Source organism: Hippopotamus amphibius, chromosome 14 (genome assembly GCF_030028045.1).
Source record: "Hippopotamus amphibius kiboko isolate mHipAmp2 chromosome 14, mHipAmp2.hap2, whole genome shotgun sequence".
Classification (NCBI taxonomy): domain Eukaryota; kingdom Metazoa; phylum Chordata; class Mammalia; order Artiodactyla; family Hippopotamidae; genus Hippopotamus; species Hippopotamus amphibius.
The window spans coordinates 73,176,415-73,195,728 of NC_080199.1; the positions used below are offsets into that span (position 1 = coordinate 73,176,415).

The following is a 19,314-nucleotide window of genomic DNA, read 5'->3' on the forward strand; positions in this document are numbered from 1 at the left end:
GTTTCTCTGTCCATGGGAAGGATCGTTTGTTTCTGCATTTCTCCATAATTTATTTATCTCATTAAAACTGTTAGAAAAAAAAAATCTTCATCTCATACAACTTACACCTACTGTCCCCTACCGTATGTCGCTGTACAGGACTCTTTTTTTGCGTTCCCAAATAGTTTGAGCCATTGGGTACCTGCTACGTGCCAGTCTCTAAGCTTGGCACAGGAAAAGCCAAATAAACAGAAACATTCAAGAGCTGACGATTGAGTGGGGAAAGGCGGCCATGCTAATAAACACCCTGACACTGTGACATGGATCTGCTGCGGCTGAGACGTGCACAGGGTGCTGGGGGCGTTGGGGGGATGCCAGACCAACCTGGCGTTAGGGAAGGCTTCCTGGAAAAGGCAGTCTTCAGATGTGTCCTGTTTCTTTGTTTAGTGCCATTTATTTGCCCTTAAATTTTTTCAAATACTACATGAAAATATAAATAAAAGAGTAAAGCTTACCCCAAATCTCTTCACCCAGAGAAAATCACACTTGACCTTTGGTAACATTCCAGGTGTGTGCGTGGGTGTGTGCGTGTGCGTGCACGTGTGCGTGCGCATGTGTGTGTGTGTGTGTGTGTGTGTGTGTGTGTGTGTGCAGACAGCATATTTTTTTACTATCATCATTAAGGTAGAGGAAAACAAACTAGTTATTCAACTGTAGCAATACACCCACCAAAATCTCAACCACCAGCCTCAAATATGTGTCTTCATTTTATTTTAGGAAGACATAAATTGGGTCACAAAACGTCTTCACAAAGCAGGGTAAGTCAAGAAACACACAGAAGGGATCTGAATGGCAAATCTGGGGCCACCACCACGTTCGGGGGGGTGGAGCTGACACGAAGATATTCTCTTCCAGGAAGAGCTAGGGTCGCTCAAGCTGCAAAGCCCAGAGGGTCATCAGATTTACAGCATCTTTTAAAGGGTTGCGTTATGCCGGCTTCTAGGTATTTATTAGCTGAGCACACCCACCCGGAATTCAGCTAAGGGATGAGGAGGAGAGGGGAGATGGTGGTGCTGACCGTCTTGATGTAGTTTTCAAAGTCACTTCCGAAAAAGAGGATGAGGAAATAGTTGAATATCCCAGCAAGGGACATGAGGAACAGGAACAGGATGATGCGCTTCCCAAATATGTAGCCCGGTGTGCTGGAAAAGAAGGAAAGAGAAAACTGCAGAAGCAGCACAAATGATACTAATTTAACAAAAATGTTATCACTTTGAGATACACAGGGTTTCAATTATAGCTCCTTTTACTCAAGAATGCTCCATTTACTTCATATGAAGGATGGAAGTGTCTTAGCTATTATGAGGCATTGGATGTAGTTCAGAACCAGGCTAGAAAAGCCTCAAAGCCCGTCACCATTGGGGCTCCGCTCTCCAGCTTCTCTGTGCCGTCGGGATGCCAGCTCCTGGAGGCCGTGAAGATGGTGGCTTCTGCTGGTCATCAGGGTTCTGACTGGGCACTAGGAACCCATGGACTCACTAAGACCATCCCCAGGAGCGCCTGTAGGAGCCATGCTGGCAGCTGTGTAGAATGCAGGACTTCCAGTGCCTCTGCGTGAGAAGGGATGCTTTAAATGAGCCAAGAAGGCTGGTGGAATCTAAGAGGTGCTTTGGCGTCTGAGGGCTCGATCTAGTCTCCTGAGGCTGCCTGGGAGTAACTCAGGTTCACACTAATGAGAGCTGGTCCCCAGAGCTGGAAGGCAGGCCCCTACATTTTAAGTGAGTCGAGGAAGGGAGACTTTTTAGTAGTCGTCTCCTGCTCTCAGAGGCTCTAAATCCTAAGCCGCTTAGAGCATCAGCCGGGGTCAGGAGGCGTCTCCCCAGCGACATGGGACCACCCAGCTGTGCAGAGCAGATGCCCTGGCTTCCTCCCTCCCCTGCAGCCTCATCCCATGATGGTTGTGGCTGGTCCAGCCGTGCAGCGTTGGCATGTTTAGAAAGTCCAGCCAAGTGTGTTGCTGAGGCTGGTAGTAAAGACCCTGGCAAGGGCCCCTGTGGCAATGAGGAGGGCTCCCCGAGCACAGCCAGCTCAGCTAAACAGGTGCCTTAAGGCTGCTCGGCCCTTGCTTGCTGTAATCAGAGAGCAGAATGTGGCGTCCACAGGTTCAACATTAGCAATTTTATCAAAAGGTAAAGGGACCCAAAGGTTCATAATGGAACTCTTACTTTTTCTGTGTCGAGAGTGTGAAAGTCATTCCACAGTTGAGTATCAACACCCTCGCTCCCACAGTGTCCTGTGGACCAGCAGCACAGGAGCTGGTTGGAAATGCAGAATCCAAGGTCCCTCCCCAGATGGACTGGATCAGAATCTATGCCGCTGCCCAGCTCCCTCTGTGAGTCCCAGGCACAATAAAGTCTGAGAGTACTGCCAGCTGACAGCATCCTGCTCCTTGGTCAGCTGTGTTCCTCTCTCCCTGGTTTCCTGTTCACAGTCCTGCTCAGGAAGTGACACATTCTAGCTCTTTGTTGGAGAAAAAAATGTTTGTTCCCAAAAGAGAGTGTTATGAGCTGAATTGTGTCTGCTGCATTCATATGTCAAAGTTCCTAAACCCCAGCACCTCAGGATGACTGTATTCAGAAAGAGGGTCTTTAAAGAGGCAATTAAGGTGGGACTTCCCTGGTGGTGCAGTGGTTAAGAATCTGCCTGCCAACGCAGGCAACACGGGTTCAGTCCCTGGTGTGGGAAGATCCCACATGCCACGGAGCAACTAAGCCTGTAAGCCACAACTACTGAGCCCTCGAGCTGCAACTACTGAAGCCCGAGAGTGTAGAGCCCGTGCTCTGCAACAAGAGAAGCCACCGCAATGAGAAGCCCACGCACTGCAACAAAGAGTAGCCCCTGCTCTCCACAACTAGAGAAAGCCCGCACAGAGCAATGAAGACCCAACACAGCCAAAAATAAATTTAAAAATAAATAAATATACCTTTAAAAAAAAGAGGTAATTAAGGTAAAATGAGGTCACTAGGGTAGACCCTAACTCACTATAACTGGTGTTCTTATAAAAAAGTTTAGGACACAGACACACATAGAGGGAAGACCATGTGAGGACACAGGGAGAAGACAGCCACCTACAAGCCAAGGAGAGATGCCTCAGAAGAAAGCAGCCCTGCTGGCATCTTGATCTTGGACTTCCAGCCTCCAGAACTATGAGAAAATACACTTCTGTGTGTTTAAGCTCCTCAGCCTGTGGCACTTGGTTATGGCGGCCCTCGAAGACAAATGCAGAGAATTACCTGCTAATTCTGGTAAGAAAGTGGAAAGAAAGTAAAGGAGTCTATTTTTCAGCTGGAGAACAGAGGCTTCAGAGAAATTAAATCGTTAAAAGTCAAATATTGTAGTGACTCAGATTTATCACAGGAACGAGGCCACCATATGTTCATTACAGAAACACGGAAAAGTGATTTGTGAAGCTATTTCAGAACCTGCTCAAGATAAATCTGCGCTGAAGGATGAAACAGGAGTGCCTCCCAATGAAATAGTGATGTTCTTGATTTAGGTAGGATGTTTCTAAGGATTTGAGGCATCTCGCCCCTAAAGGAGATGGGTCTGTGGTGCTTTAACTCTTCCCAGATGAGAACTCAGTACACACCCATCGCGTGCGGGGCTAAGTGTGAACGGGGGTCCCCAGCTCCAGCCCTTCATCCACTGCATTTTTAAGTCTCTCAAGCTTGGAGGTGGGCTTTTGAAAATCATGGCCATAATCACGTCTGTAAGCTCAATATCTGGGTTCTTGCACAGTGCCCCTGACTCTAGGAGACCCCTGGGTCTCTGCCACGCTTCCTGTTATCGCCTCACAACTGACACAGTGCCTGCTCAGAGCAGGCGGTCAGCAAACATCCTGAATGACGCTGAGTGAACGGGGTGGTGGGGAATGGGCCACGAGGAGAGGGTGGGCTTCGGTACCCCGAGTTCACAGGCCTCGAGTTGCCAGTCTTTGTCCATCCGGCTGTGAACTGAGAACCTCAAATTGCGAAGAGGAATTTGGTGGGAGCGCCCACAGGGAACAGGGCTCAGAGAAACAGGCAGACAGAGCAGCCTAGATGCGAGGTAGGTGGATAAAAGGCAAATAGGCTGGTAACATCATGCCAACTGCCATTGAGTTTGGGCCCAGACAGTAGCTCAGAATGAAAGGGGAAGAAACTAAGATTCACCCTACGCTGCAGTGTCGTTAAGGATGCTGCCAATGACCTAATCAGGACAGGGAGAAAGGGGCCAGGCTGTGGGCGAAGGACTGAGAATAAGAGCCACAAACTTCCAGGGGGAATGAAGGCAGGAGCTGTGACGTCCTTGCAGGGCAGCCTGAAGGCAGAAGGTTTTGCTGAGGGAGACACCTCAAGGAATGACATATCTACCCAATGGCCCAAAAATGACACTGGAACTTCTGAAGTGGGCAGGACCAAAGCAACTTCTGGGCAGGAGCAAAAGACGATCTAGAGCCCCAGAGAGAACGTTTTGGGGAAGAATCTCACTGAGCAGTAACACCCATCTGTTGGTGAGGCCAAGAACTCAACCAGATCCCGAGGGCACAAAGGCATCTGCAGGGTCCAAGGGTGACACAGGGGAAAGGAGTGGAGTTCGCAGCAGAAGAAGGACTAGCAAGTAGTTTCTAGAAGGCAGAACTGAAAATCCCCTTGACCTGACCACGGAGGCCCTCGGGCTCACACCTGCCTCAGGCTATACTGTGGTCTAGATTAGACGCTTCATCTGGCGTGTGTCATTCCTGCTGGTGACAACGGCCCAGAACACTGTGTTTAGAAAGTATTGTGAGGCCGCACCTGGTCTTGGCAGGAAAGTGCACCACGATGATTAGTGACGAATGCAGGAGTGGCGGGGAGGGTCCAGAACCTGCGCAGACAGCGGGCTGAGGGGCAATGGGGTCTTCCTGCTACCACCTAATGGGGGGGACCGGGGAGGGAGTGAAGAGCTTAGGCCACTTACACGTCAGTGAGGTCCAGGGAAGGAGTCTGTTTTTAAGTCTGTACCCTACTGTTTATTCTTGCTACCTCTTGTTCATTCCCTCGTAGTGATGACCTTTGAAATGAAAAGCACTTGTTGGGGAACGGACATATTTTGTCATGCCCCACAGAGTATCTTGGAATTAATGCAACTTTAAGGGACTTCCCTGGCGGTCCAGTGCTTAGGACTTGGCGCTTTCCCTGCCGTGGCCCCAGGTTCGATCCCTGGTCCGGGAACGAAGATCCCACAAGCCGTGTGGCCCGGCCAAAAAAATAAAATAAATTAAGTAACTTTAAGATCTCAGGCAAGTGGTGATGGATAAAGAGAAGACCAGTGACTGGGCTGAATTCCTGGGACTCTGGGGGAGGAAGACGGGGCTTCAGGGGAGGCAGCCCGGGCGCGCAGAGCTCCTCATTTCATTGATAGGTACTCCGTCCCCTTCGACTCTGGGGAGAGGCAGAATAGAGGTTTTCCAGGGTAAAGGAGAATAACAAATTTCATTGAGGACGGTGTTGATAAGGATGAGAGATGTAGAGGAGTTGTGGTTTTAGAGGATAAATAAAAACGGCTCTGGAGAGGAATGAGGGGGAGATAGCCTGGGGGAGAACCGCTGAGGGCACAGCCATTCTTCTCTGGCACAGCTCACCATCCAACCACCCGAAATCACTCAGCTTCACAGGCCCCCGGCCTCCCCAGATGCAGTGCTTTCACCTGGCGACCTCCTGGGATGGCTCTACCCTTGTCTCCGCTGAAGGAGGCTCTCTGAACGGAGAGCCCATTATCCACTAGAAAGGGCACTGCTGTGAGAGACGGAGAGGGGCGTGAAGGCAGATGAGGGAGAGAAATGGAGCGGGGGCTGGGGCCCGCGTATGCACAAGAGCGCCCAGCGCATCTTCCCGGCCCTCAGAGCCGATGGCTCAGGAACTGGTGGCAAACTGTAACTCGAACATTTCTTCTGTAAGTATCATCATTTATTTTACTAAACTCCAGACTTCCCAAGCCAGGCCTAGGGAAAGCACAGTCGCCACGTCGGGCGACATCTGTAAGGAACGCAGTGGTGACTCTGTCCACTGTCTCCGTCTGTTGCCTGCTATTGCATCTTAATTTCTCAACATTCTTTTCGGCGATCCCCGGATGATCTGTTACTCAAGAGGACTTATCACAGGGTGCAAGCTTTACTTCTCATTTCTCGAGGCAAACAATGAAATGCTTCACTCGCTGGAGGCCTTGGGAAAGCAGACAGAGAATGTCATTCAAGCCCCAGACTCTGCAGGGTGGGAGTGACGGTGTGGAGTTGCAAGGAATGTGTTACAGCGTCCTTTTGCGAGCCCAGCTCTGTGCGGAGGAATTTTTTAATGGGAGAACTAGTCAAGTGCCCCAGCTGTATTTCAGAACCAGCAAAGCTCAAGGAGAAGAGGATGAGGGATCCTAGTTGGCCTCTGCCCTCCCACCCCGAGTGGTCCCACAGGGCCTGAAACTGTAGGCAGGCAGAGTATCGCTGTGAATGATCACTCTTCCAGCTCAAAAACTGTGACTCCCTCCACGGTTCTTAAGCAGTCCCAGTGGCCTACCTCTGTGTTCTCTCCCCCAGGTAGCCGACAAAGTACTTTTGCCTCACAAACAGGTACATCAGTCCAGCAAAGGAGGCAGGAACTAAGTGGAGAAAGGAAAACACCTATTGTTAGTGTCGTAGACGCCAAAACACGCTAAGTTAACCCACTATTAACACAGTCATTAGGCAATCAGTGTTGGCCACAAAATCGAGCACAGCCCTCAGCTTCTGCCAGTCGAGGCTGATGTGAAATTCAGCAAAGAGCCTGAGGCTGGAAGAAATCTGAGATCTTTAATAATAGTCATGTTACCTTGTATTGGCATCGCGATGTAGTTTACGAAGTCTTTTCATACCCGTCATCTAATTTGAATCCTTTTCACGTGACTGATATCATCTTTTGTATTTCCAGATGTGGAAACATGGGCTCCAGTGGCCAAGGGGCTTGTATAAGACTGTCGGCGTGTGCATGTGTGTGTGTGTGTCTGAGTGTGTGTGTGTGTGTGTGTGTGTGTGTATTTAGGACGAGAGCTGGACTTGAACCCGGAGCCCTGCTTTGAAGTCAGTTCTCTTCAAAGTACACCTTTCACCTGTGAGCCTCCAGCAATCACGATGCTCAACCTTTTCTGAATAATTGCTACAGTTTAGGAAAGATCCCTGGGGAAAGAAATGCCCGTTGCATTGCAGCCAAATAACCCCATGGAGTCCTGAATGCTCAGAGCTGAGAGTTACAAAACCCAGCCCTGCCAGGACTATTACGACCTGGAGCTAATGCTTAACTCATTCTACATCTGGACAAAGGGCTGACTACAGCTTTCCTGCCTATCAGGAATTAGTATGAGGGGGAAACAGAAGTATGGGTATAAAAGCTCTTTGAAACCTCCCCCCAGTGTTATTCAAATACCAAGTTAAGTGCATTAACTGAGCACTTTTTATGTCAGGTACTGGCCCAGGCACACCAGGTACTCAGGTCTCTGATCCTCTCTTCTCTGAAGGTCACAAAACTGTCACAACTCACAATCTGCCTGGGACAAAGTTTCTCCTGGTTGGCCCCTTCTGGGTGGCTCTGCTCTAACTTACCAGCCCATCTCTCTTTCCCTGGGAGCTAAGCTGAACATGAGCTGATAGAAACCAGGGTGCAACGTGGCTGAACTTACTGAGCACGTGTGGGGAATGGTGCCTGCCTCTGGTGTGGACCTGGGCTGCTTGGAACACCAGGAGGGGTGTCGTGGGTTCAAATCCGGGCTCTAAAATTCTCAGGTTTGAGCAAGTTCCCCTGGGGTTTGGGCTCCTGCTCTGTAAAGTGACGGATTCAGGCTGGGCTTCCTTTCATCTAAAAAATTCTGCAATCTACCATATTCATAAGAAATGATGATTATTGAACAGGGGTGACCGACACTTCTGTTTCCTGGCAATGCCCACATTTGTTTTGCAGAAAATACTTCCAGGCCCTGAAACCCCTTCCAACCCTCTCTGTATTTATCTAACCAGAACAACCCCAGATTCGTCTACATCAGGTATCGTCTAAGACATAAAAGGAATCATCACTCCTACTCTGTGTAGTTCAATTTGATTTTTCAAGTGACGCCAGACGTGTTTCTTATTTAACTGAGGACGGAAAGTGGGAAATAAAGGGTGAGCTTCCTGCCAGCTTTACGGGCACGTGATGCTCCTGAAGCGGTTTCTGCTACTCTCCCTCACCTCCCTCCTCTCTCACTGCACCTTATTCTTTTCCTTCATGGTGTGTCTCACTCTTGGCAATAATTTATCCACACATTTATTTTCTATGGTCCATCTCGCCAATTGCTTCACCACCACCTCTGCTTTGTTTATCGCTGCGTATCCAGGGACAGGGCTTGGCACATGGTAGGTGTTCAGTGTATATATATTTTTTAGTATTTACTTATTTATTTGGCTGTGCCGGGTCTTAGTTGCTGCACACGGGATCTTTGTCGCTGCATGTGGGATCTTTTAGTTGCGGCATGCGGGCTCTTAGTTGTGGCGTATGGGATCTAGTTCCCTGGCCAGGGATCGAACCCAGGCCCCCTGCATTGGGAGCGTGGAGTCTTAACCACTGGATCACCAGGGAAGTCCTATGTACAATGTATATTTTTATGGAAATGGATAAAGTAAGAGGACACTTGTGAAAAATCCAGGATTTAGCCTGAAAGACCTGGGCTCCCATCCTGGCTCTGTTATTCACCAGCTGAGCAACCTTGAACAAGTCACTTTATCTCCCTGAACCACAGGGTCCTCAAACGTAACAGCGGGAAATAATATCCACTTTACCTACTTTATAGAATGAGTAAAGACAATAACGATAAAATCGTTTATTGGAGGACACTAGTGGCCTTTTCTCATGCACTGCTGGGCCACAGCATGGAAGACAGCCAAGTCACGCCAAGCCTTCACCACACACAGTGCTAGTCTCCAAAGGAGACCAAAAATTCCACTTGGGGACTTCCCTGGCGGTCCAGCGGTTAAGATTCTGCGCTTCCAATGCAGGGAGCATGGGTCTGATCCCTGGACAAGGATCTAGGATTCCACATGCCACATGGCAAGGCAAAAAAAAACAAAAACAAAAAAACACCCCACTCAGGTTTCCATTTAATTTTAAATCAACTCTGGGTGTCAACTTGCTGAAGTCAAGACTGTGGGCTGCTGAGAACTGGGTAGACTGGAGACCTGGACCCAGGCCTGAAGCTGGACCGCCAGGCAGAAGCCGATTAGCAGGACAGCCAAGTGACAGCTGGCCCAGAACAGACCCCTCGGGCGCTCTCATTTAGAATGCCCTTGCATCTGCGCTAACACTGCTTAAGGATTCTGAGTCACATGTAGCCTTAAACCACCCTCGGCAGCACAGCCGCTCTCCAGCGGCCACCAGGGAGTTGGCATTAGTGGTGCATCCCCGCAGGGCTCCGTGAGGGCACCCCGCCCCCTGAAACACAGCCTCTGGAGGGTCTCACCTCTCCAGGGCTTCACGGCTCAGAGCTGGAGGGCAGGCAAAGTCTTTTCAACAAAAAGCCTGCACTTGAACCTCCTGGCGACGCATCACGTTTCAGAAACAGAATGCAAGGGGAGAAGCTTGGGTTACCTTGGCTGCAGAGGAGCCCGGCGCTCCACAGCACGACGAGGAAGGTGGGGTATGCATCGACACAGTTCTGGCTGCAGAGTAAACACACAAGGGGGAAAATCAGAAGACACTTTACTGCAGCACAGTCTGAAAATTACCGGAAACCCCGAATTAATAATCATTGTCGTGCAGGGCACGGACCCCATTCATAATTCCACCGACCTCCACCCGATAAGGCAGGGATGTGGCCATGGCAGAAACAGACAGTGGTGTAAAGCGAACCCATGTTTGGAATCCATCGACTGCCTCGGTGAAGCCAATCAGAGACTTGGTTTCTCAAGGGATTCGCCTTGGCAGGATTTCCTGCAACGGGTGATGCCACAGCGCTTCTTGTAATTGAAAAGTGAGCAACGCGGACAACAGGGCTGGGCGGCAGTCACAGTGGGGAAGGCAGGGAAGAGGGATCTGACTAAGAAACCTTCAGGTCAGACACACAAGTCAGCCCAGACAGGGGCCCGGCTCAGGAAGGAAAGGCAAGCCTCAAGCAGCGGGGGAGCCAGGGTCGATTCAGCAAAGCTGCTGCTCAGGACGTTATCTTGCTGATGGAGACGGCGATGCACAGGGCTCGGTCCTCGCCCCCGTGCAGGGGTCTTACACCCTCCATGTCCTTTAAATGCACAGCAATCCTGCGAGGACATGTGGGGACTGCATGAGTTTCCTATGGCCGCTGGGACAAGTAGCCACAAACTCAGTGGCTTAAGACAAGTTTATCATCTGCAGGTCAGAAGTCCGAAATCGGCCTCAATGGGCCAAAATGAGGGTGTCAGCGTGGCTGCATTCCTTCTGGAGATCACTGGGTCTGTTTCCTTGCTTCTAGACGTCACCTGCATTCCCTGGCTCATGGCCCCTGCCAACTTCAAAGCCAGCAACGGCTGCTTATGTCTTCTTTGTGACACCAATTCTTCTGCCTCCTTCTTCCCCATTGGAAGGACCCTTGTGATAACATTGCATCCCACCCACATAATCCAGGATAATCTCTTAACTCAAGGTCAACTGGTCAGCAACCTTAGTGCCCTCTTGCCACGTGACATAACCCATTCACATGCTCCCGAGATTAGAATGTGAACGTCTTTGGAGGTCATTATTCTGCCCATCACAATTAGCCTCACGTTTCAGATGAGAAACTGAATCTTGGAGAAGCTGAATAACTTGCCCAGGGTCACCCAGCGACAGAGCAGCAAAGCCAGGATGCACACCCTGGTCTGTACGACTCTAAAACCAGGTCTGTGACCTCTTCGACTCTACAGGCACATCTTGGAGACAGCGTGAGTTCGATTCCAGACCACCACAATGAAGCAAATACCACAATAAAGCAAGTCACAGGACTGTTCTGGTTTCCCAGTGCATATAAAAGTGAGGTTTATGCTATACTGTAGTCCGATAAGTGTGCAACAGCACTATGTCTAAAAAACAAGGTACATACCTTAATTTAAAAATATTTTATTGCTAAAAAGTGCTAACCATCATCTGGCAATTCAGGGCTGCCACAAACCTTCAGTTTGTAAAAAAAACAAAAAACAAAAAAACCACAATAAAACGAGGTATGCCTGCACTAAAGCAAACAGTGGGTGTTCTCTTGAGTTTACAGCCTAGACCACAACAACCCACAGGCACACCCATGGACACACAGCACCACAAGACACAACAGAGGAGAGCAACGCAACAGAGCGGGGAGGGCAGGTGACCAGGATTTGGTCCTCCACCTGACGTTAACCTGCTGGGGGTGGGGGACTTCCCGGGGGGTGCAGTGGTTAAGAATCCGCCTGCCAGTGCAGGGGACACGGGTTGGAGCCCTGATCTGGGAAGATCCCACATGCTGCAGAGCAACTAAGCCCCATGCGCCACAACTACTGAACCCCACGTGCCTAGAGCCTGTGCTCCAGAGCAACACGAGAAGACACCACAATGAGAAGCCCACGCACTGCAGCAAAGACCCAATGCAGGCAAATAAATAAAATTTTTAAAAAATAAAAATAAGAACACTGGGGGCAGGCCCAGAAAGAGTTTTAACAGACCTCCAGGTTATTCTGATGCACACTCAAGTTTGAGAACCACTGCTCTAAGGTAATTCAAACTATAGAGGTAAAAGCAAAGATGCAATTTTCAAAATACATTTGGCCTTTTATTCAAATTCCTTGGATTCTTCAACTGGATTCTTCTTGATTTGGTTTTCATAAATTTCCTCCTAAAAATCAGCCTTGAATCCTTGTTCAAAGTGATAGGATCTCACGATTCAGTTGGTACCCTGAGAACCTTGAAATGACCAGCTCTTGGTCTGTCCCCTGCAGAGAATCCAGAGAGGCTGCCCTATGTTCCTGGCCACAGGGGCCTTCATGTCTCTCTGATGATCAAAAAATCCTTTACTGGAAAAGTCAACAAATGGAAAAGGTAAGAAACCAATGTAGGGACTTCCCAGGTGGCACCGTGGTTAAGAATCCGCCTGCCAATGCAGGGGTCACGGGTTCGATCCCTGGTCCGGGAAGATGCCACATGCCATGGAGCAACTAAGCCCGTGCACCACAACTACTGAGCCTGAGCTCTAGAGCCCATGAGCCGCAGCTACTGAAGCCTGCACACCTAGAGCCCATGCTCCGCAACAAGAGAGGTCACTGCATGAGAAGCCCGTGTGCTGCAACGAAGAGTAGCCCCCCACTCACCACATCTAGAGAAAGTCTGCATGCAGCAACGAAGACCCAATCAGCCAATTAATTACTTAATTAATTTAAAATATATACATATATAAAAGAAAGAAACCAATGTACCCTGTCCTGGGATACGGACACAGGAGAGGTAGAAGAGCCCTGCTAACCTTGCTAGGTGCTCTGGACGACCAGGGTGTCCACTTATCTGTGGACACAGTAAGAACCCCAAAGGGTGGGAGCCCCTTACAAGCCTACCATTTGGGGTGAAGCACTTAGTGAATAAACAAGCCCCAAAGTGATAAGTGTAGCAGCCGCTAAGCAGAAGCACCACATCTATTCTTACACCTCATTAGAGACGCAAAACTGCAGCCTCAGGACTGAGAAAAGATGGTCCATTTCCCAGTTTCAGAAAACTAGAGAGAAAATTCCTTTATATTTAGTTGAATACTGTTCCACCTCTGATGGGATCTAATACCTGATGCTCTAACAGTCTGAAAATCTATTAACACCAAAGATCTCCCCTGCTTCCTCTCATTCTCATGCTTCTGCTTTTGTTTGTTTTGAAGTTACGATTTTGTCTGGGTGATGCAAAATTTTTTTTTTTTTTACATTGATGCAAAATTTTTAAAAATTCTCTGTTGTCCAAGAGATGTGCTCATAGAGAGAAGTGTCTAGTGATTGGACATTGGACCACCCGTTCAATCATTCCTCCCTAGTGTCTCAAGTCACCACGGCCCCTGGTAAAACAGGGTCTGCCTGGAACTGAATGAAACTCTCCCAAGTCTAAGGAAATGGGCTCGTTTCTGGATTTCCAGAATAGGCCCAGAGTCCTAACCCTCACTCTGGCTCAAGCCGGTCCCTCTCCCCATCATCCAGGGCCTCTGACGCGTCTTCCATCCACAGCTGCACGCACACATGGCCCTCCCTGACAGAGGGCTGCTGCTGCGCTGTGCTGTGCGGCTCCGTCTTGGGGCCTAGAGGATGCTCGTCTGGTCTCAAAGGCACGAAGCCTGGGTCCAATGTGGGTTTGCCACTTTTTCACTGTATGATTGTGGGTGCATTTCCTAGCCTCACCGAGTCTCAATCTCCTCATCGATTAGAGGTGAATGGAGACATGAGAAATTACCTCCCTGGACTGCCGTGAGAGTAAAATGAGAGAAAGCAGCGCCAGGCTCAGAGTAAACATTCAATAAACGGTGGCTATTATTCCTCCGGCCCCTTCCTTCTTAGAACCCTCAACGGAAATGTCTTCCCTGCTAACAAATTCGTATTATTCCAAATATTCTTTTGTGCCATTTTTTTCTGCAAGACAAAACTGACAAACCCACTCTGTCTGTCATTTCTTGAGGTCTAATACAAGCTACTCAGCAGATCTCTCGACAATTCACTGTGCTGTGTTCAATTGGACGCACCGCACTGTCCGTGTTTTTATGGAGAAAAGGATTCACTGCAATTTTCCCTATCATTTTTCTCCACCTTTGGGAATGAGATATAGAAGCACTTAATGTTTTGCTAGTTAATTTGGATTCATTTAAAATAAGTAAATGTGGGAGGGATAAACTAGGATTTTAAAATATACACACTACAATATACAAAATAGATAACCAACAAGGACCTATCGTATAGCACAGGGAACTATAGCCAATGTCTTATAATAACCTATAATGGAAAAGAATCTAAAAAAGAACACACACACACACACACACACACACACACACACACACTCTGAATCACCTTGCTGTACACCTGAAACTAACACTGCATTGTAAATCGGCTATATTTCAATAAAACCTTAAATAAATAAATAAATAAATATCAGTAATAACAGTAATAATATCAATACTAATCAATAGAACCAGTGTAGAGCTGTCATCTTCAAATCACTTGACAAGTTCACACTACTTGGAAGTGAATCTAGAGTGGATTCTGAGAGGTGCAGGGGAGAAGGGACCTTAGGGTGTCATTTACCAAAATGCATTTTGTGAAACACTAAATTTTTGATATGCTCTGAAAAAAAGAGTGTCTGTAAACAAGACCTCTCCTTCTTGTAGAACCAAGAATCACAGTGTCTTAGTACTTTTTTTTTTTTAATTTATTGGCTGTGTTGGGTCTTTGTTGCTGTGTGTGGGTTTCAGTAGTTGTGGCACGTGGGCTCAGTAGTTGTGGCACACGGGCTTAGCTGCTCCATGGCATGTGGGATCTTCCTGGACCACAGCTCGGACCGTGTCCCCTGCATTGGCAGGCTGATTCTTAACCACTGTGCCACCAGGGAAGCCCATGTCTTAGTACTTTAAAGGTTCTCAAAAGTCTTGCTGTACAGAACCTGTTCTTCTCTGTAACACCTGTTAACAGCCCACGAACTTTAATCTACGGGACACATTTTGGAAAATGACACATCTCCAGAGACCCATCTTCTCCCCACAACCTGCGCTCACCTGCACTCTTGGAAAAGAACCTTAGGTCAGTTAACTGAGGCTTTTCTCCAACAGTCAAACTTCGACTGCTCTGGCTGTGCGCATCCGCTGGGAACAGGGTTTTAGACACATGAAGAGAGAGTCAAGCTCAAGATCCTTTTAACTCTCAAACCCTGACTCAGCGCTGCCCTCGAGGGAGATGGTGGTGGAGCAGCCCATTAACCGAGGCTGAGTCTGAGCTGATGGCCTCACCTGGCTGGGACGTCTGTTTATCAACAGCCCCCAAATATCGAACGACCTGCATCCGTCAACAGTCATATTTTATGCTGAAAAACATGAATCAATCTTTTGAATCCACCAGCATCATCTACTCTTTATGCTACGATCTCTAAACATTTATGAGCCCACACCTCATCAACCAAGAGTTTTGATGGTGCAACCTATGGCAGGTATGGTTATGTGCACATCATACACACATCCTACTCTCAATCTGTATACTAAAACAGAGTGAAGTTTAACTTCCTATTTTTTAGATAGCAACATTAAATACATGTTCTTTTCTTTTAACATTCCCTGGCTCATCTTGCACCTCTCTTTGGTGCTTTTAGAGGCCCCCAGAGAAGCTATCATTGGGGATGGCTTTCTACCAGGCTAACACGTACTGCCCTTCCCACCAGCTTCCTGGCCGGGGCACACAGATCGCGGGCCCCTGATGTTGCCAGCAGGCAGCAGCCTCTGGGCTGATCTTCAGCGCCTCCCACAACCCACTGCAGGCACACGCAGGGTGCTGCCAGCTGGGCAACAGAGGAAGTGGTCTTTGTCACAGAACCACAGCAGTGTCTGGGCAAGCTTTAGGTGATAGAAAATTCTCCCCGCCCTTAATTCCTACCCCGCCCCCCAGCTTTCTCTCCTCCCCTTCCTCTCCTTCCCCTTTCTTGGGGGGTAAGTGGGAAAGTCACATAGGTTTGGGAAGCTGGGCGGCAGCACCCACGAGATGGGGACCCCCCAGGCAGCATGGATCGCCCATAGCTCTTCTCCAGCACCTTCTGACCTCAGGGACCCCAGGCCACTGCAGAACTTCCAAACCACCTTCCAAATGACAGTGCAACCACCCCCAAAGGGCACTTCCACAGTCTGGAGGCTGGCGGGGCGGACCAGAAGTAAGCACAGCGGCTTCTTAGAAGCAGAGCTAGTCCACTCCTGGGGGAAAGGGCAGAAACCAGGCGGCCTGGCCTGCTCCGGTTCTTCATCGCTGGCAAGATGGAAACTTCGCTTCTCACCGGGTACAGAGAAATTCCACTGCACGCAGCCCTGCCCCACTTCTCCAAACTGGACTTGCTGTGTTCATAGGAACACGATATTGCTGACGAGAATGTAGCAATCTGGGCAGGAAGAAGCTTCTCTTTTCAAACAGGTAGAGCAGTATTCATGTTGTTTTGCACTCCGTTTTCAGCGAGGTTTTGGTGTCGTCCTCGATCGAGGATCCTGTCTTTGCCCCTCTTGCACTCTTGCACGTGGGTGTGTCTGAGGGCACCTCTCCCATCTCTACTGTAAACGGCACAGAGGGGCTGACTACACCCTACACACTTCCCCCCACCCTGTAAATGTGAACATCTAATATGGCTTAAATCACATCTTTAAACTTCTACAATTGATTCTGAGGATGGATACACTGAAGGCCAAAATTTTTTTTTATAAATTTATTTATTTTTACTTATTTTATTTATTAGCTGCGTTGTGTCTTCGTTGCTGTGCATGGGCTTTTTCTAGTTGCGGCGAGAGTGGGAGCTACTCTTTGTTGCAGTGCACGGGCTTCTCATCGCGGTGGCTTCTCTTGTTGTGGAGCACGGGCTCTAGGCGTGTGGGCTTCAGTAGTTGTGGTGTATGGGCTTAGTTGCTCCACGGCATGTGGGATCTTCCCAGATCAGGGATCAAATCTGTGTCCCCTGCATTGGCAGGCGGATTCTTAACCACTACGCCACCAGGGAAGCCTTCAAAGATGCCCCTCTACTTCATCTCCTTCACTAATTTCTTTTTTTATATCAGGTGGTGGTGGTAATCTACCTTCATTAAATGGAACCTGGTGTTCTGGTTGTCAATTGTTCTCAAAAACAACTGTGAGGGAGTCTTCAGGAACATCTTTGATAAATCCCTTGTAGAAAGCCCCGCTGGAGCCACGAACCTCTACCACCAGGTCTGCCATCTGAAGGCCCAAATCTTAGGATGAAAATTTCCCTGTAAGTAGTTCAGGAAGGGATTTCCTTGAGATCAGACTGCATAGGAGTGCTGGGTCTGAGGGGGTGGGGTGGGCAGGAGAGAGAGGGACCGGGAGGGATCGCCTTTGTTCCTGCAATTCCTGCAGTTCTAGAAGAACATTCCATGCGTGGCCATGACTCCCCCTTCGGAAGGCTCTCCAGGGACACCAAAGTCACCTCCAAGTGGAGACTGAAGGCCAACTCCTTGGCCAGCTCGGAGCTGCAGCCTCCCTTTCTGCCAGGCCTCCAGCCACAGGCACAGAGAAGCAGGTGACAGGCTGCTGGCTGAACCCTCTGTTTGAACGCACTCAGCAGAGAGGAAAATGAGTGTTTGCATAACATCCCTGCGGATTTGCATCCCAAACAGCACCCACCTCCTTCAGTGGGTTGTTCAGGTGTTTTCACACAGCCTTTTCATTTAGAAGTAGAGCACGACAGGTGGAGAAGCAATTGCACAATTCCCCCACTCTTTCTGTCCTCATTCCTCCAGGAGACCTGGCTGAGGAAATGCACTAGGGTTCCCCCCAGACTCCACCGAGGCGACCTGAGGGGCTGCAGGCGGCTGCCAGCTGGTCCTGCCTGTTGCTTCTGAAGCCGGCTGATGAGCAGTGGCCGGTTTTCACCGCAGCACCTCTGGACTAACTTTCAGGGACTTGATCAACCCTGCGACTGAATGACTGGCTGAGAGGTTCCCCCGAGCAGGGGGAGCTGTGGAGATCCACCCCCACCCCCAACCCCAGCACCCCTGCTTCCTCTCTTTCAACACCAGCACTGGCTTAGATGATAAAAAGTGCACACAAAGTCTCCCAGGTCAAGTTCAAGCTTCCCTGGGAACCCCGCCTCCCCGGCCTTCAGAAGGTTGGCCCAGACAGACATGGGGCCCTGCACCCAGGGCCCCTTCCTGTTAGTCAGGAGTGTCCGGGTTTGGACTCACTTGGCAGTGTAGACCCGCTCAAAGGCCAGCGTCCCCGTCCTCTGGAAGGTCCGCCCATTATGGCTCTTGCTTTCGTGCTCCACCTTGTGGGCAAAGAACCCTGCAAGGGGGAGAGGTTTGGATTTGGTTTATAATGGGCACGTTCACGAGCCTGGTAACCCCTTACTTTGCTAGAATGTTAGACGTTTCCTTAACTTGACCTCTAAACAGCCGTAAATGTCCTCCATCATATGTCACTGAGCAAAAATGTATTCAGCAGCTACTCTCCACTAATCGTTGCGTGCGTTTGGTGTTGGTGACTCAATGGTGAGACACGGCCCCCACGTTCAAGGATCTGACTGTCAGAAGAAAGAGACAACCAAGTAAAAAAATTACACTACACAGTGACTCGTGCTAAGATAAGACTGCGTGAGAACATGGAACCACCGAGGGTCAAAGGGATCAACCTCTTTCAGTGTTGGGGTCATAGAAGGATTCCTAGAGGAAGTGACATGTGAGATAAAATCTGAAGAACAAGGAAGATGGGGCAAGTAGAAGGAGGGGACAAGAGGCAGCAGAGGAGACCACTCCCCTCTAGGGGAATGGAACATGCAAAGGTCCAGAGGCAAGAACCCCTGGGTTTCAGTGCACCCAGCTTACTGCGGGTGGGGGTGGGATGGGAAGTGGAACCCAGTAGAATCACAGATGAGGCTGAAGAGGTAGGTGGTGAACTGTTCCTTCAACGACATTTCTCTATTATCACTTGCCATGTGCCAGACACTCAGCTTGTGTCTGAGAACAAAACATAGCCTTGGCCTGAGGAGCTTATGTTCTGGAGAGGATACAAGGAGAGAAGACAGACCACACACAGTAAACAAAAGGCAAGAATTAAAATGATACAGTGTGCCGAGCTGTGGACAAAAGAAAGGCAGAGCACGGCAGGGGCCACTGGGGGTGCTGGACAGGGTGGCCGGAGGGGGCCTCGAGGAGAAAGCAGTCAGCGAGCTAAGCTGAAGAAGACAGTGGCTGAGACGTGCCCGCTGGACTCAGCAGTGTGACCGTGACTGTGACCTCGACAAGAGCCATGTTAAAAACTTCTGAATTTATTTCCATCTTGAGAGCCACAAGCAGTTACTGGCAGGTGTAAGCTGAGGAGTGGCATCGCCAGGACGGGGGGGAAAGACAGAAGGGAGCTGGTTAGGGTGATGGCTGTGGGATTAACAGACGCAGAGGGGACAGAATCTGTCTTGTCTACAGGCTGGATGATGGGGGAGGGAGGAGGAAGTGCTCTCTCTCTCTCCCGCCCCCCGCCCCCCTTCTATTTTACTCCTTTCCTCCTACTTCAAGAGTGAAAAAGGGGAAAGTGTGATTGTCAGGGATCCACTCACAAGATTTCTTTCCATCGACTTCCTA

At 49.3% G+C, this 19,314-nt stretch overlaps 1 protein-coding gene across 3 annotated transcripts in view; it reads right to left on the reverse strand.

Moving 5' to 3' along the window:
* Window positions 1-731: 731 nt before the first annotated feature.
* Window positions 732-19,314, reverse strand: part of ALOX5AP (arachidonate 5-lipoxygenase activating protein) — a 66,871-nt gene continuing 48,288 nt past the window's right edge. For all 3 annotated transcript variants that reach the window (XM_057707963.1, XM_057707961.1, XM_057707962.1), the window contains exons 4-7: window positions 17,923-18,022; window positions 9,639-9,709; window positions 6,567-6,648; window positions 732-1,181 (exon numbers count right to left, since the gene is read on the reverse strand). In XM_057707963.1, the coding sequence (XP_057563946.1) occupies window positions 1,019-1,181; window positions 6,567-6,648; window positions 9,639-9,709; window positions 17,923-18,022 (416 nt within the window). In that variant the 3' untranslated portion in view covers window positions 732-1,018. The remainder of the gene's footprint in view (window positions 1,182-6,566; window positions 6,649-9,638; window positions 9,710-17,922; window positions 18,023-19,314) is intronic.